The sequence below is a fragment of the Manacus candei genome, unplaced genomic scaffold, assembly GCF_025592945.1.
Source record: "Manacus candei isolate 608988 ecotype Guabito, Panama unplaced genomic scaffold, ASM2559294v1 h1tg000015l, whole genome shotgun sequence".
Taxonomy (NCBI): Eukaryota; Metazoa; Chordata; class Aves; order Passeriformes; family Pipridae; genus Manacus; species Manacus candei.
The window spans coordinates 23,067,349-23,093,564 of record NW_026138063.1 but is presented as its reverse complement, the minus strand read 5'-3'; the positions used below and the strand labels follow the sequence as shown (position 1 = coordinate 23,093,564).

The 26,216-nt window shown below is 44.4% G+C and overlaps 1 protein-coding gene across 3 annotated transcripts in view; it reads right to left on the bottom strand.

Moving 5' to 3' along the window:
* MYO7B (myosin VIIB) overlaps positions 1 to 21,000 on the bottom strand; it is a 52,032-nt gene extending 31,032 nt beyond the window's left edge. For 2 of the 3 annotated variants that reach the window (XM_051782344.1, XM_051782346.1), the window contains exons 1-17: positions 20,831 to 21,000; positions 17,204 to 17,246; positions 15,801 to 15,914; positions 15,025 to 15,177; positions 13,144 to 13,328; positions 12,215 to 12,336; positions 11,412 to 11,554; positions 11,205 to 11,318; positions 9,403 to 9,556; positions 8,375 to 8,451; positions 7,948 to 8,067; positions 7,572 to 7,714; positions 6,110 to 6,320; positions 4,415 to 4,550; positions 4,033 to 4,193; positions 1,213 to 1,350; positions 136 to 288 (exon numbers count right to left, since the gene is read on the bottom strand). In XM_051782344.1, coding sequence (XP_051638304.1) covers positions 136 to 288; positions 1,213 to 1,350; positions 4,033 to 4,193; positions 4,415 to 4,550; positions 6,110 to 6,320; positions 7,572 to 7,714; positions 7,948 to 8,067; positions 8,375 to 8,451; positions 9,403 to 9,556; positions 11,205 to 11,318; positions 11,412 to 11,554; positions 12,215 to 12,336; positions 13,144 to 13,328; positions 15,025 to 15,177; positions 15,801 to 15,914; positions 17,204 to 17,221 — 2,142 coding nt within the window. In that variant the 5' untranslated portion in view covers positions 17,222 to 17,246; positions 20,831 to 21,000. Of the gene's footprint in view, positions 1 to 135; positions 289 to 1,212; positions 1,351 to 4,032; positions 4,194 to 4,414; positions 4,551 to 6,109; positions 6,321 to 7,571; positions 7,715 to 7,947; positions 8,068 to 8,374; positions 8,452 to 9,402; positions 9,557 to 11,204; positions 11,319 to 11,411; positions 11,555 to 12,214; positions 12,337 to 13,143; positions 13,329 to 15,024; positions 15,178 to 15,800; positions 15,915 to 17,203; positions 17,247 to 17,684; positions 17,773 to 20,830 lie in introns of all 3 variants that reach the window. The other variant, XM_051782345.1, reaches the window with a different exon arrangement.
* Positions 21,001 to 26,216: the final 5,216 nt, after the last annotated feature.

Genomic DNA, 26,216 nt, shown 5'->3' with positions numbered 1-26,216 from the left:
CCATGATGGCAGCTCCTGCCATGGCAGCTCTCTCAACTGTGCCAGCAGTAATTCAAGAACTTTCTACCGTGGAAAAGACTAAAGCCTCATAAGGAAAAGTTAAATTAGCCTTCAACCAGGTTTTTGCTTACACACCTGTTGTCGAAGAGACCATGGCAGGAGAACCCTGTATCTCTCAAAGAACTCCTCGAAGGTGTAGCGAATTGGGTACCCAGCTTTCCTGATCTGAATGGTCTCCATCATCCCCGAATATCGCAGCTGTTTGATGCACAGCTCCCGGTCGAACAGCTGGAGGGGAAAGCACACGAGGAGGAGGAGGAGGAGACTTAGCACTGAAAGCAGGTACACATCCAGCATCCCCCAGAACGTATCTATTAACCTTCAGCCTCAGAGGGCCTGCAAAATGGCCAACTATGCTTTTTTTAATTGCACTGAATGAATTCATTACGGGCATAAACAAGTTACCCCAGAGGGTGCTCAGTTCTGTGTATGTGAGCAGAAGATACAGCCCATTAACTTCACTCTGGCTTTAGTAACCATTTTCAGTTCCAGAACCACAATTCCAGATGAACAGTGAATTGTTCATATCATTTGCAGGTGTGAAAAACTTAGGCCCTTTGGGCATACCATGCAAAGCATAGCAGGTGTGCTGCTTGTTTCTAACAGGCTCACTAAGCCACATGCAGTACTTCAAAAATATTCACTTGACCAACACCATACCAAGTTTAAGTGTAAAACCGGATCGAGATCTCCTGAGTTCCAGACAAGTGTCTTAATGACAAACTGATTCCTCTTCTCCCATAGTGTCAGACTAAGCCACATCACCCCTCTCACAAACTCCAACAGCTCTCCTATTCTCTCTCAGGCTATTTCATACTATGAGCATTGTGGGATCCTAATGAGTTTTTTTGTCCCCTTGCTGAGGGGCTGCAAACTCTCTTTCACTTTACAGAAAATATAACTATATAACTCTGCTCAGGAATACATGTATGTGCTTTTTTGCCATCCATTACTGTAGGATGTATTTTTTTGAGATGTTTCTGTACATTAACAATGTTATATCCTCCTACTGTCTTAATTGCAGGAATAGCCTGTACTCCAGCTCTTCTTGGCTGCAGCCAAGTACAGCTATAAAGTGCTACACAGCAACTGACAGCTTTTTCTGATTAAAAACTTTACTGAAGACAAGAGCTCATATTGTTAGAACATTACCAGTGGTTTCTTGTAGTCATTAGGCTTGATGCAGCGGATGAAGTATGGCTGGCACTGCTCCAGGATTTTCATTAGTTTTTCCAGGGATTGCTTGAACTGTCCTCCCAGAGTAGAGAGCCGCTTGGTGGTATCCAAACCCTGGGAAGAGTAAGCACGTGCTGACTGCTACATCATTCACTGTCAGAGGCCAGTTAATAAAACTTTGTATTTTTGTACAGCGTAGCAGTATCACACAACTCTCAGAAAAAAAATTATTTACTTACATGGGAATTAAATTGGTCGTTTTCATCTTATTAATTTTGGTTTATTCTTGCAAAGAAACCCCATTAAGTGCTGTCACCTACTTGGGCACTAAGTTCTAGCAATGATGGTGGCTGTGGTAGAAGGAATTCCACCTACAGGAGCCCACATACGCCTGTCTCTTCCAGCCAAGGCTGTGTTTAGTGTAGGGCCTGGGTGCCAAGTGTGATTCCTGGGTGTGTGCCTGAAAGCTTAGTGAGAAACAGCCCCTCCCAAAGCAGTACTAACCTCCAGGCCAGACATTTTGTGCCATAATAGATAAGAATGCTAAAGATCCAGAACAGCCTATTTCTTAAGGATTAAGATGACTGATCGCCTTGCTCATTAATACTACAGTAAGCAGGGAGAAGGCAAACTTTTACTGGAGTAAGGTGAGAGCCACTCCAGACTTCCCCAGCTTCTCTGACAGCACAGTTCCACCTATGCCTTTTTCACACAAATCATCACATTAGGCTCAAGCTTCTATCTCTCAGTATGGGCACATTAAATTGCAGTGACACCAGTACAAATTCCAAGTAACAGAAGGGCTCCAGTGGCCTTTTACATACAGGCATGGAGCTAATTATTGCAGCACAACACAGCTGGTTTGCTCGTTTGGGGAGGGGTTAGTGGGTTGTGGGGGGTTTTTTATTTTTTTCCAAGTAAATAATTTAAAGTTCAGTGGCTCCTCTCACTTCCATGGTCTTTACAGTACTTCATTCTGCTCTGTTCTTACATCTAAAGTGCCTTTTTGAACACTCAAATTGCCACCCTCTGCTTTAGTTGCAGGGCAAGGCTGCCCTCCAGTGATCGACTCATGTTTTTGGAAAACAGCTCCTGGGAATGTCTTCTCACAGCTCTGATGCATCTTAAGGCTAGCAAGCATCTGAAGTAGGTATGATAACAGCATATACATATTTAAGCTGTGTAAGAGTTAAAAGCAGTTTTCACTCCCAGACCTTAGAGGCCTTTCTGCTGTACCCTCAGTGGCAAGGCCACAAAAGGCTGAAGCCCATGCCCTCATGATTTCACACATGGAACGTTGTTAAAGCTGAATTTGTTGTTGGCTTTTGGCTTAATGGTGACTTTTCTGCCCTGGTGTGTCAGGAGAGGAACTGTGGGACCTCAGGACAAAAAAGTGTTTTCTGGCCCTTAGTTCATTATTCTTTTCTGTAGCCTGCTTCTTAAGCTTCCCAATGGTAGCCCCACCTATTTGAAAATTAATAGGGGTATTTCAGCTAATTTCTATGCATTTTGGAATGGGTAGCCCCCATTTAGTATCTCCTTTCTTGACATGCTGCTGTGCTTTTTATCAATAACGCAGACTTATTTATAGGAACAAAAACTATTAGAGCAATGTAGATAGACCTGATATTTAATCTGAAGGTATTCACAGCATTTAAGAGACGCTAAGCCAGTTCTCTGTTGCTGCTTGTACCACTTCTGATGTTCTTTGCCCCCAGGATGTTTACCTGTCCATGGCCAGGTGTTCTGGACAGCAGAAAACCACACTGGGACAAAGACAGAGGAAGAAAGAACAGGATCAGAAAACAGTTCCAGGAGAATAGACAGATAAGAGGTAAGGTAGCAAGCTGTTCTGCGTCCTGAAAGAAAAACTCAATGATGTAAACAGTAAAAGCAAAAGTACCTTTACACACTGATGACAGTACATTGTTAAATGCTCAGAAATCACAGTTTGTGAAAGTTGGAGCAGCACAAAGAACCCAAACTCTGCCCCAACGCTGTTTCCAGTCCACTACACTTTACACCCTCATTTTCACTAAGCACAGACAAGGCTCCCTCCACCACCAGGCACAGATGGGCCTGTGACAATGAGCCATCATGAACTTTGTCATAAAGCCTCTGGGCAAGAAGGGAGAGCTAAAATTGCAGCAGTATGCAGGGCAGTGAGACTCTCTCTACAGGTGTCACTGGGAGAAGGAGACAGAGTATCTTTCTGTGACAGCACAGCTCTTTGCTCTGTTGTGCTACCTGTCAGCCCTCAATAAGAATGGGAAGGCCAGGACCCACTGCCCAGTGAGCCCCTTTGGTGTTCTGGTCCCAGCAGACTGGCTGCCTGTGCAGCACAGCAGCAGTTTCCCTGCTGTGTTGGCTTTGCTGAGGGCTCTCTGGTTGGTGCCTTGTCCATTCCAGTGAACGTTTTGAACCCCCTCATAATTTACACCCCTCTGAGCAGTGTGGGTGCTGGATGGATGCCCAGGAAGGTGCAGACCAAACCCATCCAGCTGATGCCAGCAGGTGGGGGAGGTACCACGACTGAGGGATGTGGGGCAGCCTGCAGGCATGGCTGCACAGATGTCCAGGGATGCAGATCTGGGCGACAGGGCTGACAGTGCACTTGTTTACAGCACAAACACCAGACCCCGACTTTCCTGCAGCTTCCTTTGCAGAAACAAGTTGAATGAAAGGGACAGGAATTTGCAGAGACAGTGGGGGTTAAAAAAAAAGAGGAGGTCAAGAACAGCTAGAGGAAGGGAAGAGAAATGAGTTGTTTCTATAAGCCAGTGCCAGTAAGCCAACCTTGTAGATCTGGTCAGCTCCAAGATGCCGGATGGTCCCACGTCCCAGACTAGGTGGGGTCGTTTCCACCTGGAAAATCTCTCTCAGGAATTTGTTTTTGGAGGAATGGACCACTTGCATTACGTTAGCACTCAGTGTGTCACGATTTTTCTCCAGGAAATCTGTAGGATGGAAACAAAATTATCACATCTGCAGCCTGCTGGCTCTAGCACCACTCTGTCTGCCCAAAATCCAACTCATTTACAGTAACTTGCAGATTGGTTTAGAGTCATTCTCCTGGCCTCCTGATCAGCTTCAGATCAACACTACCCTGAACAGCCACATACCCAGGGCATGTCCTGCCCTTCTCTTCACCCTCTGTATCCAGCAGAGAAAGACTCACCTTTTGATTCATAAAAGACAACCCCAGCAAAGTGGTTGATGCCAAACTTGGTGTCATGAACACTCTTAGGTGGGATATAGACTTTACTTTTGCCATGGAGGGAATTGATTTTAACAAGCATGGTGGCATCTGTGCCCTAGAAACAAAAACAGGCAAAACCAGACAGTTATCAGATTGTCCCCAGCACTGGCCTGTGCTCAGCAAACAAACAGAAGTGGTGATCAGAGATAGCAAAAGCTCAAATTCTGCCCTTATTTGTGTAGCAGATCTGGAGGAAGGCAGTGCCAAAAGTATCTTCCCTTTTACACAGACCTCTCTCTCAAGCACCATGACAGAACACACCATCAGAGCCTAAGGCCTGGTGTTCTAGGGCTGTACACAAGCCCCCATAACAGTACTGACATCACCAGGTGCACTGAGAATTCCTCAGATCTTTGGACCTCACAAGCAGAGCCCCCCACCAGACGTTCTCACGCCATCCTGTCCAGGACACTCTAAGGGGTGCCTGCTCCTTCTCCTGGGCAGGCACAGTTCTTTCACTCTGCAGCTGGTGCAGGACTCAGAGATCCCTGGGAGATTCCCTGAGCAGAAAACCAGTCAGCATGCCCAGATTGTGAGTTCCAGAGGCAAGGCAGTCAGCTGGGTGCTTCTCTTCAAGGGGTGCCATCACAATCTCATCCCCTCGTGGTGCATGTGAGGCACTCACACTGTGCACTCTGTGCACTGGCCCTTCTAGGGGCAGTGAGGGCTGTGCTCTCAGAATTCACGTGCTCTGGGAGTCATAGAAGAGGTGCCTTCTCGTCCTGACTGTGGGACCACCCTCTTCTTAGGGAAGAAAGGGGAAAGCTGTGTGCCTGTATGTGATCCTCTCAAACTGTTACCCAAAGGACACAGATGAGCTGAGGCAGGGGCTGGCTTTTCTGGACAACCCCATTGCCATCTGATTCCTGCACTAGCAATCCTGCTTAGCCTCACTGTGCTCTGGAGGCTGAAAATTCTTTGCAGGGATGTCTGAGATCAGATGCTACTTTCACGTCTGCTCTTCTGTTTGAGATGCCTGGTCTTTGCAGAATAACATTTCACAGAATCACAGAATTGTGGTAGACAACAGCCACAGACTTTCACTCATCCACTAAGCAGGTCACCTTGTCATAGAAGGAGATCAGGTTAGTCAAACAGGACCCATGCTGACTGGGCCTGATCACCTTGTTGTTCTGTATGTGCTCTGTGGTGGTGCTCAAAATGATGTATTCATGACCTTCCCCAGCACCAAGGTCAGGCTGACAGGCCTGTAGTTCCCCTTCAGTTCCTCACAATGGTGACATTCCCTCTAATTAGGTTTGTCAATCAGGAGAAGAAAGAGCAAGCTGCAGCCCAGACCAAGAGCAGAACAATACTCAAACAACAAACAATTTCAAATATTTCCTAAGAAGCCCTTGTAAAATGATCTGGACTCCTTCCTTTGTTTGGAACAGCTGTAAGAGTTTCAACAGCGAGGTACCAGGAAGAGCAAATTCCAACAGAGAGTGAAGCAGCTGTATAGTGAGCTAATTTAAAAGAAACATCTATGGGGAGAACACATTGCCTCTCCTAATCTGTCCAAAAGCCACCTTTGCACTTTTGTCTGTGTAAAACCAAGTGCTACCTGTGAGCTGTGTGCAAAGCCAGGCATTACGAGTGAGACCAGAAATTTACCTTTGGGAACCTGCTCTCTTCATCAATGAGGGAGATGATGTTCATGGGCTTGAGTGCAATGACTTCCAGAGCCTGGCGGTTGTCAGTGAAGTCGATGTTGTTCCAGGCAATGTGCTCTGCAAGGTATTCCTCCTGCTCCAGCTTGAAGACATGGTGCACGAAGAACTGCTGAAGGTGCTCATTTGCAATGTTAATGCAGAGCTGCTCAAAGCTGAGGAAGGACAAGAGGAGAGCCCATGGTCATCCTTGGCCAGTGCTGCACTGCTCTCTGTTATTTGTTTATTCTCTGTATTAAATACATATCCAGAGATACTACTGCTAAATTCCACAGTGCTGGTGACACCATCACTGCATGTTGCCAATCTTAGCAATACAGGAGAGGCATTTTCTGCCATGGTAAAGGTCAGCAGCAGTGAGCCAACTGGTGATTGAGTGTTGCTGAGTAGGCAAGGAAAGATCTCTTACTTGTTTCAAGAAACTCCAGAGATAAAGGGGAACTGTGAAAATCTCGACTGCATGAGTGTGTGACATGTGCTCCCACTGGCACTACCAATTCTTTGGTTAGTTACTCCTTTATGCTGCACCTGAGTGTTACCTGGTAACTGCTGTGGCACACTGTATGTGCCTGTGGAGTGCTCACCACAGTGAGGCCCCATGGGGACTGCAGCCTTTGGGAACAGCATAAAATAACAGGAGAGAACACAAAAGAAAGAAGACGGACCAAACTGATCCTAGATCCTGCTCCAAAAGTCAGTGAGGAATATTATCTTGTTGAAGGCAAGAGGCATCAGTTGAAATGGATTGAAAAAAGACTGCAGAGTGTGCTGATGGTTTGTGAAGGACTGATGATATGGTAACTAAGAGAGCTGCTGCCCCCAGAGAGAACAGCAAACAGAGATGGTGCTTTGGGACTGGAACCACCAGTGGAAGAGGCAGCAGTGGTACAATGGTATACTGACCAGGGACTTTGCTGTCCTGTCCTTAAGAGTGGAGAAATGCAGCAGCCAAAAAAAAAAAAAAAAGGATGGGAGAACATTGAGGAAGATGTAAGCATGAGCTGAAATGGTCTCCTTTGCACTATATGCCAAATGTATCCCAAGAGACATTGTAAAATGCAATGGAACAGGAAAGTTTGGTACAGAGACACAGGGACATACTACATCCTCACATAGTGGCTGTTTGCTCATAGCAGCTTCATAGCCATCTCCTCTGAGAGAATTCCTGAGGTTTTGGAATAGTTGTGTAATGGATGTACTAAAATGAAGGCGGGGGAGGAGGCAGAAATATGACCAAGACTGAAGAAAAATGGAGTCTGTGCATGATCATAATTGGGAAAATCCAGTCATGGAAATGTCACTGCTTTTCTGAGAATCAGGATGATGATGAAAAAGCATGTGTCTGTTTTTTTCATTCTTTCCCTTTACATCAGCTGCTTTTCAGCTTCTCATCTGGAGTCTCCTACCTGTTGTTGCTGAAGTTTTCAAACCCAAAAATGTCCAACAGCCCAATGGACTGACGTCTGTCCTTATGCTTCTCAGAAGCTGGGTTGAAAATGGCTGAGTTGATCTTGTTCACTATCCACAGGAAGATCCGTCCATATATTCCCTGAGGAAAAAATGCAAGAGGAATTAGAGCCCATCATTAGAGTCTTTGGACATAGCTTACTGCTTGTTATTGTGCTGCTGTGAAACTGTGCCTGAGAACCAGAAAGGCCCGGAGCCCTCTGGGTGAATGTCACATCAGACTCCTCAGCCAGGAAGACAGAGAGCTCTGAAAGCATCTTCAAAACATGGAAGTCTTTGAAAGTCTTCAAACATGGAAGCTGTAAGCACCAGTACCTTCACAAAGGCATCCCTGCCGTCGGCAGCTTGAGCCACGTTCAGAGGCCTAGACACACTTTCTCCTCGGACAATGATGGACAGGTTTGTGAGGCTGTTCTGGAGTTCACTGGAGTCCACCTGGAGGAACAGTCATGGCAACCTGGTCATTCCAGGTGAATAAAGGAGATCCAGCAAAGTGTGTATCGGGAAGAGGGCTGTGACAAACTGCATGTCTGGCAGCATTCACAGGCAATTTGCTGTCCCAGTTAAATATCTCCCCACTCAGAGAGACACCTGCAGCAGCATGACGGGAGTCTCAGCAGGAAGAAGGGGATGTGCCTGTTGGATGTGCATCCCTGCACAGACACTCCAGAGACGTGCTCTGTCGGTGTGCTCAGGGAACAAGGGTGAAGGAGGAACGAGCAGGAGGAGATGAGTGTGTTACCTCGAGCAGCTTGGTGGCGATGGAGAAGTGTGGAGAGTCCATCACATCGGAGCAGTCCAGGTTGTCGTACACGGCCGCTGCAAAGAGGACACAGGTGGTCTGGGAGGGAACCATTTCTGCTACAGTAGCGGCCTGTGCTGTTAATGCAGTTGCATTTCTGTGATCCCGTAGCTCTGGGAATGTGGCAGGGCACCCAGTTCTCTTTTGAAACTCCCAGGTTTGATGATTTTACTAAGGATTTCACCCAGGGATCCTGGGATCTACAGGGCTCTCACAACTCCAGAACATCAGGCTAAAAACAGCAGCCAAACTGACAAGGTTATTAATTTAAAATAGTAGCTATTGAGGGTCTGGGGAAGTGATATTTGACTCCAGAAAATGTGTTTCTGAAAATATTTTTTGTCTGTCTGCTTGTAGGAAATTTGGACAACAAAGGGGAATGAAGGAAATCCCTAATTTTAGCAGCCAGCGTTACTCCAAAGAATCCAAATGGCATCAGTGCATCAGGCCCCCTGTATCACGAAGTGAGGAGCTCTTTTCTAAAATGTGAGAGATTCTGGCATCCCGCTGGTGGGTGTCACACCGTGCCTGTCCATACCAAAAGTGCACCTATGCAGGTGAGTGTTTACCAGACTCAGCCAGGAGGATGACTGCTGTTATCTCCACAGCAAACACCACTCAGCTGCTCCTATGTCCTCTGGCTTGCCTAGCACAACAATCAGCAAATGTAACACGGCATTATACTTTCTGTTGTTTCAGTGTGTGTGATAAGGGCCTATTTACAACCATGGAAACCTGATGGCATGACAGAATAACAATAAGATGTTGTTTTTCAAAACACTAGGCAGTGGAGTCACAGATCAGAATTTTATGGTGCTTATCTGCCCATCCTTCCAACTCTGTTGACCTGTTAATGCACGGCAGAGCAGCACAACCTGATCTGTACAGATGGAAGCAGGAAGCACCGAGTGGAAGTACCTTTACCATAGAGTCTGAGGAAAGGCAAGCACAGAGAGTGCTGAGTTTACCTTGGAACTCTACATTCCCCAGGTGCAGGATGGCAGCCAGCAGCTTGCTGATGTCCCAGTGCTCGGAATCTGAGAACATGAGGATCTTCATGGCCGAGCGGATGTGGGCATAATCCTTCGCGTCATTCCGGCTGTCGCAGGACATGCAGTTGCCCTGCAAGGCACCACACCCACAGGTGAGGAGAATCCTCCTGGTACCCATACAAGGAAGAAGGGACCTGCAGGCTGACAAACCTTTGTACACAGTGTGGGTATCCTGTGAGTCACTTGCCACAAGATGCAAGGTAAAAACCTATTTAGATATCCTATATCCTCTTCCCATGGCTGCTTCTTCCTTCATCTTTACTCTAAAGAACCCATTAGCAGAGGGTTCAGTAATATATTTCTCTGGGGCTAAACAGAATTCTGGGGAGGCCAAAAGGACAAGCTGAAGGGAAGGCTGCTCTGGAGCACAGAAGGACAGGAAGCTTTGACAAGGTTACCTACATTTACAAGGCCATGCCAGTTTCTTTGGTTTCCTCCCTCTGTCTTGTCAATGGACAATTAAGAGCCCTTATCCCAAATCAAAGCAAGTAGGATTGGATCAGTACTAGAAGGCAAATCTCAAAATAAAAATATTAGGTTCTAGTGGAAGGCAAATGGAAGCATTCAAGGCAGCATCAGAACAACCTTCATCAAAGCCTGGTCCCAGGATGCTGCTCCTGATAGAAACTATTTTCAGCCCTAATGGAGATGGGGAAATGCCTTTTTTATCCTTGCTATTTCTGACAAAAGTGAAATATTCCTAGACATTTCAGTCTACAGCATCTAGACATGCCAGCTTGTGCCAACAGCTGACCTTAACAAAACCATGGATATGTTCTCCTTTAATCCAGTCCTCCTATCTCTGTATCATACTGCCCTACTGCTGACCCAGGGGCCTTTTTTATGGAATGAACAATGGCTGAATTGCACTAGTTGTACTTGTCAGCTTTTGCTGCAAGATCACTGCTATTTTGAAAACATTACATTTGAAAAAATCTCCAGCAACTTAAATGGTTTTTCTTTTGAGACTTTAGAAAGGGATGATAGACTTGATTTGATTTCCTCTGAAACTAGATGCCTAGCTTCCACTAACTTCAGTAGAGGCAGGACTAAGCCCCATTTTTTCCACAGCTGTAGAACAGCCCAAATCAAACCAGCTGACATGTTTAATATGAGGTATCTATACAGACTAAAGAACAGAATTTTCATTATGGCTTTCATGTCCTAAACCAAACAACTAGCTATTTTCAAAAATCTCACCTATGAACATTCCACTGCTACCACAATGGCATCATAAACCCAGACAGGGACATTAACATCAGTTGTGGGAGGTTATATTGAATGCCAGCTGCCTGCATTGTGTACATAAGATTCATTAGATATAAGGACTAGGATTCTGCTTATTCATTTTCCTCTAAGGTACACATATGTGATTGCTGTTCTCCCTGGAATGAGATCCCTTGCATTCCTCTGAAATCTGAGTGCCTGGGAAAAGTGGGGGGATGTTTTCCACCTGCTTTAATATGTCCTTTATGTTTCTTAAGTCTGACTTTGATAGAAAGCTTTGACTTGCCTCAAGCTGCTTCCCACTGGTGAACAGTACAATAAGTCTCTGAAACTGAGGCTCACAGCACTTTTGGTGTTATTGCTCCTGGTATTCTAAGGAAAGGACTGTTCATATTTGGTAAATACCACTTGCAGCTCCTACTGATTGTAACTGCTCACTGGGAGAAGCAAATGGCAGATGGATAAACAAAGAAGAAAGCAGAGGCTATTACCATGGTGAGATATGTGTACTCTGAAGCAGTGCCCAGATTCAGCATCTTTTTCTGCTCTGTATTCATCCCCATTAGCATGCAGTAGAAGATGTGATAGTTCCTCTCCTCTGGAGCCTAAAAAAAACCAAAACAGGCCAATGGACAGCCTTGTCAGGACAAGCTTGTAACACAGGAGCAGGCAGAATGCACACCTGCCAGTGCCCTCACCTGCCGGCACACCCGGGACTTCTCCAGAAGAAACTGTTCTATCCGGGCTCCTTCTATCACTCCAGTTTTGTTGAAGTGGATGTCAATGTATTTCCCAAAGCGGCTCGAGTTGTCATTTCGAATTGTCTTGGCATTTCCAAAAGCTGATGGGCAAGGGACAGAGAGAGTATCTGGATTATTACAGTTAATGAACATCGTCTCTTTTTTATGCCCTTCTGTTTTACTGCTAGTGTTTTACACCTTGTGTTCCAAAAGACAGCGCTGGCAAGCACTGGAGAATGTCTGGTCTCTGGCTGCCTCCTGAAGAGAGAGGCAGGCATACTGTGCATCCAGATAATGGGGTCCTAAAAGACATATTCCAGTTATACAAATGTGGTCTGTATCTGGCCAGACAAGAGAGTCTGAACACCTCCAGAAGGGTTTACTGGGAGCACATTTGATCCCTGTACAGAGAAAGATGAGTGTCTCGGGGAGCTCCCCTACAGATACATCCATGTTGCTTTGCCACTGTCTAAGGTGAATGGTACACCAGGGGGCTTTGCCTTGGGCTCTGCATTCCCAAGGACTCTTGTGGTCCCAGCAGTTCAGGGTTACACTGTAGTGGCACCTCCTCCCACTGTGTGGAAGCTGCTGTGGGATTCATGGAGACAGGGCAGGGAAGTACAGAGAACAGCCACTGTGCATCACCACTGTTTTCAGGGGGTTTAGCAGTTATGCAGAAAAAACAGTTCAAACATCTGTTTCTGATTTTTTTTATCCTGAGATAAATGTGGTAAATCTGGCACGTTTGCCAAATAACCCACCTTCCAGAATGGGGTTGGCCTCTAGGATTTGCTGCTCTATCCAGGAATGCTGGCCACTGACAGCTGCCAAAAACTGCAGTATTAGCTTTGTGCTTTCAGTTTTCCCAGCTCCAGATTCTCCACTGCAATAGGAAACAAGATCATTACAGGTTTCCTTTCTTTTTTTGGATAGGGTGGCAAAATGGCAGACCAAGTGAAAAAAAAAGTAACCCACTTAAATTTACCCTGTGAATGGTAGATCAGACTTTCTTTCATAGAGGGCTAGAAAATTCTAGTCTTTCACCATCTTATCTGCTCAAATTTGTTTTTTAGACTTAGGCTGAGGACTAAATTCTCCCACTAATTAAAACCAAGCAAATCCATGGAAGACATTCTGTACCTGTGCAAGTTAAATGACCACTTGCTTTTCTTCTTTGTTGCATTACTAGATTGTGAATGCTAGTCTTATCACATCAACTGAGTTGCCTCAGCTATAATCAGATATTACTGAAATGAGATTATCTAGTTCTTCACATTGATGACAATCAGAAAATGGATTGTTTATAGGATGAAAGCAAGCTTCCCTCCATCTTCAGGTTAGCAGAGGTTATTTCTCTCCAGGAAATGTCTGTTCTCAGGAACCACATGTAACAGAAATATGCCTCCAAGGTAAAAGATAGCCCTACATCACATAGGGTCATAGTTTATGTTTCCATATGTAGTGACCATGTGCAGAATGTACAGCCACAATCAAAGATTCTGGGGGAAAACAGTGGACTTCAGAGGTCCCTTTTGCAGCCTAAACTGAAAATGAAGAAGCAAGGGAGAAATATTTCCTTCCTGTTGTCTATATCTGTGCCCTTCCATTTGGAAAGTCTGCTGTCTCCACAAAGGCTCCCCAAAACCATGCCAGACTTGGTTTCTGCTATTTGTCCTCTCGGTCCAGTCACCTGATCACACAGCACTGGTCTCTCCTGTTCCTCTTCATATTGAAGTAACAGTTGTCTGCAATGGCAAAGACATGAGGTGGTAGCTCTCCAATCCTCCTGTTACAGTACAGCCTGATCTGATCCACTGTGTAGAGGGGCAGCAGCTGGTATGGATTCACTGCTACCAGGATCGATCCCGTGTAAGTCTGCAAAACAGTTGTGAGCGTTACTGCTGGCAGCAAACCTGCAAACAAGAATACAACAAAGCCACTTGCTGTATAAACCTCAACAGAGGCAGGAGGGGAGCCTGGGAGATCATAGCAACACTAGGTGAAGCTGAGAGCCCAGTTCCTCACTAGGCTCTGCTGTTAAAATTTTAGGATATGGAGGGTTTTGCCCAAGGAAGAATGCTGGGTGTAATCTCCTTGCCAAACCACACCTTGGGGCTCTGTCTCAAGCTGAAGTGCATGGAAGTCCAATTTGACCTGGCATTTTTGTGTTATCATAAGCTGTTTGGCAATGTTTTGTTAAGCTGCTTTTGTATTCTAGTGTAGATGTAGCTGAACTTTGCTAGTGAGCAAAGTTATACTTCTGCTATATATACACAGGGATTTAGTAACATTTGTAAACAGCACCACTATTGAAACGAAGGATGCTGTTGAAGGTTGTGGAGACACAAGGCAATATTATTGTTCAAGAACTACATAAGACAACTGCAGACTGCTAGAGTCAAATACAACAGGTCTACACACACACCTTGGTAGTTATAACTGCAGCATCTATAAAATCAGTCCTTGTTTACTCTAAACATCACCACACCTATCTTGTAAGAGGTAGCTTCTCTCCTGTAGTGTATATAACATGGGAGGCAAAGCATGGAAAACCCTGAATATTAATTATCATATTACAAATTGGAAACTAAGAAACAAAGAAAATAAAAATGCCAGATTGCTCAGTCACAGAAAAAACCTGTAACGGGCAAAACATCTGGATTTGTTCTTATCTATTTTATTAATCAAAATCAAGTAAATGTTGGCTTGGACTGGAGGACAGTCATGTCAGTGTGTACTAGTTGGACTGATCCTGCAGGTAAGAGCAGCACTAAGCTGTAACACAGGCTGGATTTAGCTCACTGTCAGTGACTGGTGGAAATGATCACTCGAGGAGAAAGTCAGCAGGGTCACTACCTGTGCACAGAGTTGTGACTGCAGTCTGCTCTTAGCTCTCTTCTTCACAGCCAAAGTACTCAAATGAAAGAAGAGAAAAACTGTGTTGTGTCTCCTTGGCACCCTTGATCAGTAAAGGACTCAGAGGGTTGCATGTGTGAAAGGCTCTCAGGCTGCTCAGGTCACCCACTGAGTGTGCCAGAGAGGTCACTCCTCAAAGCCACCTTGTTGCAAAGCAGTTTAAATTTAGTAGTAGAATGGCTAAGGCTTAAGTAAAAGGGTAAGGCCTAGAAAGCAACACATTACAGTAGTGAGTTAAGCAGCAGCCTTGTTCGTGGGAATAGAATGTACTGAAGAAGTAGAAACAATAATCAAAAGATTTAGTCAAGCATGTACGTAACGATTTGTACCTTAGATGTGGTAAGGGTCTGTTAAACAGTTTCTAGGGGGGTAGGACAACTTAAGCAGATTTATGATTAGAGTAGATGATTGTTAATTGTTATAAACTACTGCACCTGGGTTGCTATAGAAACTGTAATTGTTTTAGCCGTGAGAATACATGTGAACTTGTTTGTGTATAAAAGCTGAACTGAGAACGAGGGTCGTCGGAATCCTGACTTGGGGCGTTAGCCCGCAGGTTCCCGGGGCCCCGAATAAAGCACCCATAAACCGGCACTCTGTTGGTTTGTGTCTCTGTTTACGGGCAACAACCTGGCCTGGTGACTGTGGCACTCACATAGATTTTGTGCTCCTGGTGTCGGATGAAGAGGTTGTGCACCATGCCAGCTTCATGGAGGTCCCCAAGGCGGATCATGTCCTCCACCCCCTGCACAGAGGAGGGGTGCATCAGACGCACCATGTGCATGTTCCGAGCCGTGATCCAGTGTTCCTGGAAAAGCCAAGGCACTGCCTTGAATGTGTGATGCTGCAGCTCAGAGGCAAGCACAGGGGAGCTCTGCCTTAGACCACAGTGCAATCCATGATCAAAACAAGCATGTTCTAACAAACAGGTGTCTGACCTACAGGAATTAACTGGTCTGCTGCTCCCCAGGACTGGGTGATTTAAAACACTAAATGAAGCCATTCGGGTGGGTTCTGAACATCACCAAATTTAACACTGTTCAGAGTGCAGCTCTGTCAGGTCATCACAGCTACAACATTGTATGTGGTAGGGATTAACTGATTTTAGTGGGATCATGTTTTCACCTAAAGCTTCACCAAATTTAGGGATTGGAGCCCATCCATTTCTTTTTCTTAAGTATATAGATATAACCTCTATTTCAAGAAGCTCTGAATCTTCATAGTGCTTGGAGCTGGGAATGCCAGGGCATCATCTTATGCTTGCCTTATTTTTATATTCTTTCTTTCATTATATCCTACCAAACATTATCAAAGTCAGACCATCTGGATAGATGGAGCTTTGGTCTGACCCAAAAGGGCCCTTCTTTTGTATTTTATACTTTTAAATTTTATGTTCATCTTTTACATGATTATGGTTATGGCATGGCCCACCTTGCCTTCATCGTCCTCCAGCAAGATCCGTCCTGAGTCAGATTCCTTCACAACTGCCCCAATAGGGACATTAAATTCACTGTTTGGTTGAGTGTCCAGCCACACATGATCACCCTGGGAAATAAAAATCTACTGTCAAGTCCAGTGACATACTTGATGCCATGTAGCTCACAGGCAAACACTTCTTGGTCTTCCTTTTTTAGCGCTTTGATTTCTTTAGCAGTGTTTAACTAGTTAAGTTCTTACTGCTTGCAGGCAGTACATTCACAGACCTCTGAGTTCTACTCCCAGCTCCACAGCTGACCTAAAACATGACTTTGGACAAGTCATCAAACCCAGCTCTCTCACAGCAGGAAATGAGGCAACACCTTTTTCAAAGACAGCAGTGATGCAGCTCCACTACTTCCACCAGGCTGGTGGAGGGCACAGTGCATGCTGGTGGAGTGCCTTGGCAGCCTCACAATTAGGGGTGGTATTCTTTCAGAAGAGATTCCTGAGAACATAGACTTTACCAGGAAAAAGAAAAACAAACAAACAAAAAAACAAATGTCTGGAAATGTAGGGGACTGTTGTGACAACTTTTAGATACATATTCTTCCTGCTGTAGCTGAAATGGAGTGCATCCATGATCTCTCTTAAGGAAAAAAACCACCAACATTCTTTATCCAGCCCAGCTCCTCTCTTCACATTTGTAAAGGCTTGGCAACATTCTGCCACTCTGCAGAGCAAGCAAGAACTGCTCTGCTGTCACTGGAGGAAGGGGTGAGCCACAGCTGCCCTTTCCTAGACATTAGCAGCATCTTGATGTCACCTGCACTAGCATCCTGGTTATACTCCCCTGCTCCAGGCCTTCAGGAACACCACCTCTTGCTCCAGGCACTAATACAGACTCAAACAGAAAGATGGAATAAAAACTGAACAAAGTTGTGGATCAGATCTTCAATGGGCTTTCTAGCTGTCCTCACATACAACTTTTGTTACATACTCTAGCATTTATTGCCATAGTTTCAATGTTTTAATGAAAAAATACTTCTTTTTCCTCTCAAAATACTTTGTGGGCTTACATTTAAAACCAAACCACCAGTGTAAAGCATCTCTAAACATTGCACCAGGTTATGAAGAATGTTACAGACTAAGAGCTCTCATTTGTGCTGAATAAAACTCCAGAAGTAATTTGTGTGGTTTCAGTGCCACACCTTGTGACAGAGGTCACCTGCTCAATCACAGCACATCCAGGTTTGTCAAGACACCTCTGCTCCCCTAGCCTAGGCTGAAGTTATTTTATACCTTGTTGATTATGGATTATTGCTACTTTCTTTTTGATTGAACCATGATGTTGAGGTAATTTTCTCCTCTTTGGGCCTCAGGCTAATCAGTCAATCACAGTGAAGAGTAGGACTTACCTTTCTGAAAACCACCATTATGTTTCAGATCACTGTATGCAACCTGCAGTGCCAAGAACATAACGTTAGGCCAGAAAAGGGCTTTGACCAGAACAGACAAAGGGGTTTCCTTGTAAAAAATAACAGCAAAATGCCTTTAAATAATTTTGTTAAGCAGAAAAGATTGTAATAACCTACACCTAGTGTAGAAACAATGGCACCATCTACCAAAGCAAAGAACCTGCAGAACTGGGATGGTGGTCTGTGTTCTACCACATAACCCTGGAGATGCTCTCAGCCCTGAAGATTTCACTGTGCACATTTTCATAGCAAATAATTCCCTCAGTCAAATGCTTCTCTCAATCAAATGCCAGGCACAATTATTGCCTGAAGTATTAGTGAGCTGGGTCACTAATAAAAAGACCCCACAGTGCAATGTAATTCGGTGCAGAATGGAGTTCCCTTTGGCTGAGTTCCCTCAGACCCTCCAGCTTGAACCTACCACCATACAGAAACTGAGGTTTAGAGTTCATCTTCCTCAGCTGGAATGGAAGGGGTTGCAGTCAAGGCACGAACAGCAAGATAAGGAACTGCAGGGAACCACAATAAAATTAGGAACTCGCTATCAAGAACATAACAGTGAAAATATCCGTGGCTAGAAATCTACAGCAGTGCTTTAATTAAGGGATGATGCTGTCCAGGCTGTCTTCCTTGGAATAACCAAGGAATCAAAGTCTTCAGAAGCAGCTTTCTGTCCCACAGACAGAGCTGGATCTTGGGAGCCATTCCAGGACTAGGTGTGATTTGCCAGCTCCTGCTCTTGTTACAGTGGGAAGGCTGCTGTGTGTCTTCTACTATGTGTGAGAAATCACAGCTAAGTTCCCTTTAAATGTTTCTAGAGTTCCAAACAGGGATTTTTCCCTTTTCCCTCTTCCTACCAGCAGGAGTGATTCCTGTGCAAATAATCTGTGATTCAGTAGCTGCTGTGAGCAGCAGACTTCAGTTATCAGCCTGTCTCTACAGCCCCATATTCACAAACTTCTCACAGCTGTGGGATCCATTCTGCTCCCCCCATTCCTCTAAAGGATCTCCCCTCTATCCATTGTTACAGCACAACCTGAGAAAAGGTTGAGCTCAGAGTTAATAATAAGAAAAAAAACGTTTGCAATGAGCGAAATGGTCCAAAACTTCAACCTATTTTTACTTTCTTTTGATCTGTTACCAGTGATAACATTATTATTATTATTATTATAGCATTTTATCTCAACACATTTTACAATCCATGGTCAGTGAGGACATATTGAACCATCTGCATCCCTTCTGTGTGTTCCACTTGAGAACCACTTTACAAGGTGAATGGACAGTACAGGACCAGAAAAGGAGCTTTGGCACTGACTCCAGGCAAGTCCATGATCTCTTGGAACAACCCCTATGATGAAGACAGACATCTGTTCTGATTTTATCTTGACACTCAAAACTAAATTTCTTGTTATCTCTTAGCCTTTTGAGAAGTTATTTTATTAAGGCCCTAAATTATACTTTCCTAGGTTTTGGGCAGGTTCTCTGGAAAACTTGAACAAAACAGGAAAACTGTAAATTAAATTAGTTGGAAGATCCATTTTCTACCTGTGCTATACAGATAATGAGCAAAATCTCAGTTTGTAGTACCATTAATATTAGTAATTATTAGAATACTTCATCAGTAATTTCACTGACAGCCTTGGGATTTCTTCTATCATGTAAAAGATTTAAAATTTGATGTTTAAAATTTTTTATAACTACTTACAATCTTATGTAATATGGATGCTATATATTTTAAGAGGTACCCAGATTTCATTACTCTTTTGACTGAATCATTTAAATAATTTTATTATTTATCTTAATTTTATGGTGGGGGTATACAAATTGCTGAGGTTTAGAACTTTGCAGCTAAGTTATCAGAAAAGTGTTTCAAGTCACCACTCTATTTTTGGAAATTCATGCTCTTGAAGAATGAAGATTACCATTAAAAAACCCTCAAGGTTAAGTTCAGGGTACTATTGTTTTCTTCCTCTTGTTTTACTGAATTTTAATGTTAAAACATTGCAGTGAGAAAATTAGAGCTCATTTTACCATTCCTCTAGCTGCCCACTTATTTTTACTTAAGTTATTTGGAAGGGGTGTAAATAGCTTCCATAAATCATGGTCTTACTTAAAATTGATGGGTATATAAACGACCTTTTCTTCAGACTAAACAGAAGGAGCAATTGCACTCCTGCAGATATATCCCACTGCTGTGGGTCTTCAGACTGAATATTAGGAAAGGGAGGTTTAGGAAAAATTTTAATAATAATAAATTTTAATAATATTAGGAAAAATTTCTCTACAGGAAAGGTTCTCAAGCATTGGAACAGGCTGCTCAGGGCAGCAGTGGAGTCACCAGCCCTGGAGGGATTTAGAAGACATGTAGATGTGGTGCCTGGGGACATGCTTTGATGGTGCCAAGTTAACTGCTGGAATTTATGATCTTAAAGGTGTTTTCCAACCCTAACAATTCTGTGACTCTTAAGGAGGGCTGTCGGGGTAGCAAGATGGAAAGCAGGAAGTGCTTGACAAGCTCCATGATCTTTGTGCCCTATTTGTGGCTACACTGTAGCATGGATTGAAGGGAGTTTCTAAGCAAGCCCAGGATGATTTACCACTTAATGTATAAGAGAACTATCAAAATTACGTATTGGGATCCCAAAGTAAAAAGGAACTAGAAGCTTCAAGAGATGGCAGACTGCTGATGTAGAAGTCCAATGCTAACACACATTTTAAACCAGGAATTTTAAATGTAATTTTCACAAAGGCGTTCCAATAACAAGAAGAGAGGTGAAATGTCACATTAATAACAAAAGCCAGAGAAACAGCAAAGTCTGTGTCCCCCAACACAACACCTGCTGTCTATATTAAGAATTGCTTTCCCCTGTGAGACTAAGGCAGACTCCAGAGCTCATCTGTAACTAAGGCAATCCTCAATTTTGTAGCACAAAATCCACAAAAATGTAGCAATGCAACATGAACGTGTTCTTTCTGGCTGCTCGGGGGTTTTCTGCTGGTTTTGTACACTCTCTCTAGAAGGAACTTCAGTCTTTCATAATCAATTGTTCTTATGGCAAGGTCCTCATGTTCTTGTTCACGACTCAGGAGCTGTATCTGCGTTACCAACTTCAGCACTGTGATGACTTGTCCCTGTGAGCAATGCAGGGTGGTACAGAAGCATGGCCCTTGGCAAACACAGGCTAAAGATGGGCCATGGGCAGTGATTCACAACTGACAGGCACCTCACCTGCACCAGAAACCAGAATACAGCAACAGAGCAGAACTGTTGCCCCTGAACAAAGAGGGAGTGGCACCCACAGACACAGAGACAGCCAGACTGTGTCCTGTCAGAGGGACAGCTGGCTCCAGAGCCAAGGATAGACAGGTGGGGAGGAGATCCCTTATAGTCCCGGGATACACAGTTCCAACATTTAAAATGCTTATTTCCAATGAATTTATGTGGCCACCCCCCCCAGCCTGGTTGCATGGCCACTTCCTGGCAACGCCTGGCTCTCCCTGCTGCTTTTCTCCCCAGAGTGATACAGTGCCATAAACCAAATGTAACCCCATGGCATGAGAATTTACCTCTCCAGAAGAAATCTTCACCGTGTGGCTTCTGCAGCTTAGGTCCCTCTTTTTCATAAGCATTGGAGTAAGAAGGAAAAGGAAGGTGAAACTGGCACTAGTGCCATTAAGGGATCCCTCACAAAGTGCCACTTCGCAGCTGCACAGAGGAGGAAATGACTGAAGCACAGTTATTTATTACAGGACTTTGCTCCCAGCTCAGTGTACACCTCCTTTCCAAGTCAGATGTTCCAGTAAGCACGAAGGCTAATTCTTGCCTGGATGAACCTTAAACTTCAATCTCCCCGCTGTGCCTGTATCCTTTCAGATTTCTGGAAAGCACTCCAAGAAGAAAACCCTTTAGCATCTAGTCTTATGCTGCTCCAACATCACTGGACTTCCCTGGGGTTCTTTCTCACCCTATTAAATATGAAGAAAATCAGGCCCTCATCTCATCATCCAAACCTCCTCTTGGTTTTACATAGCTCTCTTCTGCAAGGAAACACCCATCAGTCTGTGTTTGGTGTGGTCTGTGTTTCACAGCTCAGTACCTAGAGCTCAGAGCAAAATAAACTCATGACAACTGAAATTCATACACACACTGACATAAAGGGACAACACATCTTGCTTTTGTTATCTTAATTTACCTCCCAGCAAACACTGTCACCATGTTCCAGAATCTAGGTGCATATTAACTCCCTATTTGCCCACTTCTCTCTTTCCAAAATAGGATAGTGTGGTCAAGAGCTTCCCTCTTTCTGGTTGCTCCACGTGTACTCTCAGTAATCCTGTGTTCATCTTGCAAATTTGGTTACATTCCAGTATGGGAAAGAAACAGAAGTGTAGTATATCTGTAGAAAGGCAGATACAGGGTTTCTCCAGCCAAAGCAAGAACTCAGGAGTCAGGCACATTCCAATCCTAATGACGAGCCCAAACAGTGAGGATGAGATTTTTTCCATCTACCTTTATGCAGCTGTGTCACCTTCCTCCAGGGCTCCATGCAGAAGAAAGTTATGTCTGTGTGCCCATTATTAAACATGCAAATGAAAATGTGCAATAACTGTGGACATGTGAACATTTGCTAGTATAACTAATACCTTAATTCTTATTTTCTTGTTCCCTAGGTTCAGTGTGGCTGCACTGTATGATGGGAAAGACAACAAGAAGCTCCCGTGTCAGATTCTTGGGGCTCCTGCTGTAGCTCCATATCCAAATCAGAGGTAAGCATTCAAGTACAGCAATAAATAGTTGGGAGTAATGTGTGTTTGTCCACTTCACATATTTGTGTTTTAAGGTCAGTCTCCTTACCTGAGTTTTTATTTAAGTTTTACAGCAGCCATGAAAATACAGGTGCAGAAATAGAGCATGGGCCCTTTCAGGCTCAGAGACTTTCAGAGAGAGGTAGGAAGACACAAGGCAGAGAGGAAGGAGAGCTTTCTTCAAGTTTCTAACTGCACAAATCATTCTTACCCAAAGATTTTGCCTCAAAGTAGTTGTTTATCAGACTTATTTCTGATACAATTTTTAGAAGTCTATATGCTGTAGTGATTAACAAAATTCCAAGTGCTGATTTTATTAGGTGAAGGACAAATATTGGCAAATAAATCAAAGTACGTACCTTTATACACCAAGGTACATTCTAAAACCAAAGGTTTTGTATAATTAGACTGCAGGGGGAAAAAGTACCATTTGTATTCCTTCAGCAAAGGAAACATATCTGCTGAAATTCCAGATGGAGCCTGTTTGGGGGCAGAAAATCTCATTCTCAAAATAATCTCCATTTTTAACCCATGTGCCCAAGGCACCATGGCTATGCTATTTCACAGAGAAGCACAGGATTTATGTCCTAATACAGTATAGAAACTGTATGAGATGGAAACACAGGGAAATTGAGGTAAGTCTGAAAGAGAAGTATGACTCATTGCACAGCTGAAATACGTATTGGAAGGGAGATTGATTTCTACAGTTCAGTCTAGACATATTCAAGGGCAAGAAAACAAAAGCTGAAGGAGTAGAGACTTGGCATACCAAGGGAAAGCAGCCAAGATGCTCTGCACAGCACATGTACCTGGTGGGAGATGAGCAAGTGACTGCTAAAGGGGCTGTCAGAGAAGGCACTGTGAGTGCAAAGGGGTAGCTCAGTTTTGGGGGGTCACTGAGCTGTGTGAACAGGGAAGGACAGGAGAGGAGCTTGCCAGGAGTGAGCAGCTCAGTGTTCTGCTGAAGGCAGAGTTTGGGGAGGGACTGTGCAGGGCACAGGAGTACTTGTAGTGGTGATTAGGGATAATTTGTAGCATGGTCTATGCTGATTAATTGTTGTAAACTTTCTTGTATGCAAATTGCTGAAGGTGAAGACTGTGAAGTCACAGCTTAAGTAATAAAGCTAAAAACATTATTAAATGGCACCTTAGTGAGGCCCTGGCACAGGTTGCCCAGAGAAGCTGTGGCTGCTCCATCCCTGGAAGTGTTTAAGGCCAGGTTGGATGGGGCTTGGAGCAACCTGGGATAGTGGAAGGTGTCCCTGCCCATGGCAGGGGGTGGAACAAGATGAACTTTAAGGTCCCTTCCCACCTAAACCATTCTGGGATTCTATGATTCTGTGATAAATAATGCACTGAGAAATGCACCAAATTAAAATTGGATAATCATTAGTGAATTTAATCCTGCTGTTGTTCAAAGCAATAGGTCTGTCCGGAGAGACATGTGTTAACAAAACTAGCTCTTCCTGACAGCTTCCTAATTAAGAGATTGATGTCAGGATCGAAGGGTTTAATTTGCACATGGCACTAGCTTTCCCATTTTCTCTCCAGCTAAATCAAAGTGGCCTTGTCATTTCTGTATCACCAAGTCCTAGATGCCAAACATCATTTTATGTTAAACTAGTTATTTCTCTGAGATTTCTGAAGGGAGGTGGATTGGATGTAACAGTTTGCAATTTAAACTGTTCATTCAGCAGCCCTCCTGCCTACACTAACCTCCTTCCTTTCCCTAAGCAGATTTGTAGCTCTAAGTCACTGATGTCTGTTAACTCTGAAAGGTGCAGTGCAGGGAACAAAGCAAACTAAAGAAGCAGTACGTACCAGCAAAGGATTTCCAAGTGCATCCCATGGTTTTCTTGAGCATTCTGTCCCTCAGGGAAAGGCTTATTTCATTCCAGCCAGTTCCTGGTGTTGCCCAGGGAGACAGACTGGCGGGGCTCTGGGATCTGTGTCATGACACACCTTCACACGCGCCAAGTGCGCGCTGCTTGCTGCTTACGCTGCTTGGTGGAAGACAGGTCATTCTCCCCCACTGTGCAATCCCATTATGGTCTGACTGTCACTCCATCCTTCCTCTTGGGAAGCAGCCAGGATGGCATTACAAGAGTATATTACAGGCTGATGTCTGCCAAGCTCTGGCTCATGAGGGACAAAGGCATGTGCACAGCAGAGTGCACAGACACGTTACCTGCAGAATGGGGGTCAGGACTGAGGCCCAGTCATTCAGCATTGCTGAGGTGAGGTTATTTCAGACACAGGTGCCCCCCCTGCTGTGTGGTGGATGTGGCTTGGGGTTAGAAGGTTTCTTTTCAGGAAGATGGGAATTCATAACTGTTAGGAAGGAACCTCTGTGCCTTCTTTCGCTTTCACTAAATGCACAAAATCTCTATTCACTCATCAATGCAGCCTCAGTGCTGCTGGAGTTTGGGACACTGCCTTGCCATCACTGCAGAACATGACACATATTTATAAAGGACTAATTTCCAAGGCAGGCTACCATCATACTCTGATACTGCATGGAACTTTAGTATGGGATAGACTCCTGTGTTTTCTAGGTCCCTTGGTACAACTTCTGTGTACCTTTGTACACATTATTCAACCTTTTTTTTTTTTTTTGTTAGTTTCTATTTTCTGTTACACTACTCCCAAGTTATTTCCTTAGTGCTTTTTCTGCAGAGAACTTTATGTGTTGTGTTGCAAAGTTGTCATCCTGCCTTCTATTTAGTCAGTTGTATAAAGCCATTCCCTTTCTTTATGGAAGTCAGACAAGTGAAATGACAGGGGCCTCCCATCACATACTGACAACACGTGTGCCTGCTCCTTCCAGAAAAGATCTAAGTGAAACCACACCACACAAAGACCTAAAAGCAGTAAAAGTCATACAGAAGCAGGAAAAAAGAACGTGATAGCATCAAGAGTGTAGTCTCGAGGATCCCTGAGGGAATGGGGGCAATCTGGAAAAGACCTGTAGAGCTGTAAGCAAAGAGACATTTTATTTTAGGTATCCTGCTTTCAGGGGGGAAAAAATGTTTTCTGCGTTTTTGCTAAGAATATAGGATTGTATCCAAGAAACGTCTGACTTCACTGTTGATTTCTCCTTCTAAGTGAGATGTAGAAGATGTTGAGTAATAACTCAATCCTGAAATCTCAGCTGTGTTTAACCTGGTACACTGAACTCCCTGCATTATAACTGTGCTTGCTTTTGGAGTGTGTTGGTTAATAATGGCTTAACCTCCCTGCCATCCATTCTAAGGTGCCTCTAGCACAGAACAAATAGACTCATTTTGCCCAGAATAATCAACTTACCAAAGTTTGATGTCCCTGAACAAGAGTGTAGCATGTAGGATTATAAAAATCAGTGCCATTTAGAAATATGCCAAATGACATACCCAGCAGTTTTCTGTGTCTCACATTGACCTGTATCCTCCCAGAAAATGAAGACTGAGGGGCAGGAGACCAGCACTGTACACATTTATTAGACTTTCCATTTTGAAATTATGCATCAATGATAGTCATCACCAGCAATCCCCTACTGACATATCATGGGCATGCCAAATACTTGAGTAGTAACACTGCTCAGAGGATGAGGGTTACTGAAACAGAACACGACAATCCCTGGAAAAGATGGGGATTGTTCTGCCCCTGTGTTTACTCCGGAAGTCACCATCACCTGGGAGCTCAGGGCAAACTTCCAGTCAATCCTGAAGGCTAAATCTGGAGGAACCACCCACACATGAACTAGATTGAACTGCAGCTTCAGCGAGGACAGCCAGACCTAAATTTGCTGGGCCGGCTGTTCCTCCCTCTCCATGGCCGGCCGCGGTCCCTCTCTGGGCAGCGGTGACACGGACACTGCCGGCCCCCACTGCCCCGTCCCGAGCCCACTTGTGTGCCTGTACCCGAGCCCTGCTGCCTTCTTGTGGAGATGCACGTTAATCGTGCTCACTTGGTTTGTAGGGAGCAGATAAATCTACCTGTTATTTAAATGGCAAAATCTATTCTACTCTAGATGACACTGTGGGTCTCCCACCCATTATCCCTGTGGTGATGTGCCTTGGTCTGGCAGAAGGGAGATGTAGGGATCCCTCGTGTAGCTCAGGGCTGTGGGCTCGGGGAGCCATGAACGCTGTCAGGAGATGTTTCGGTC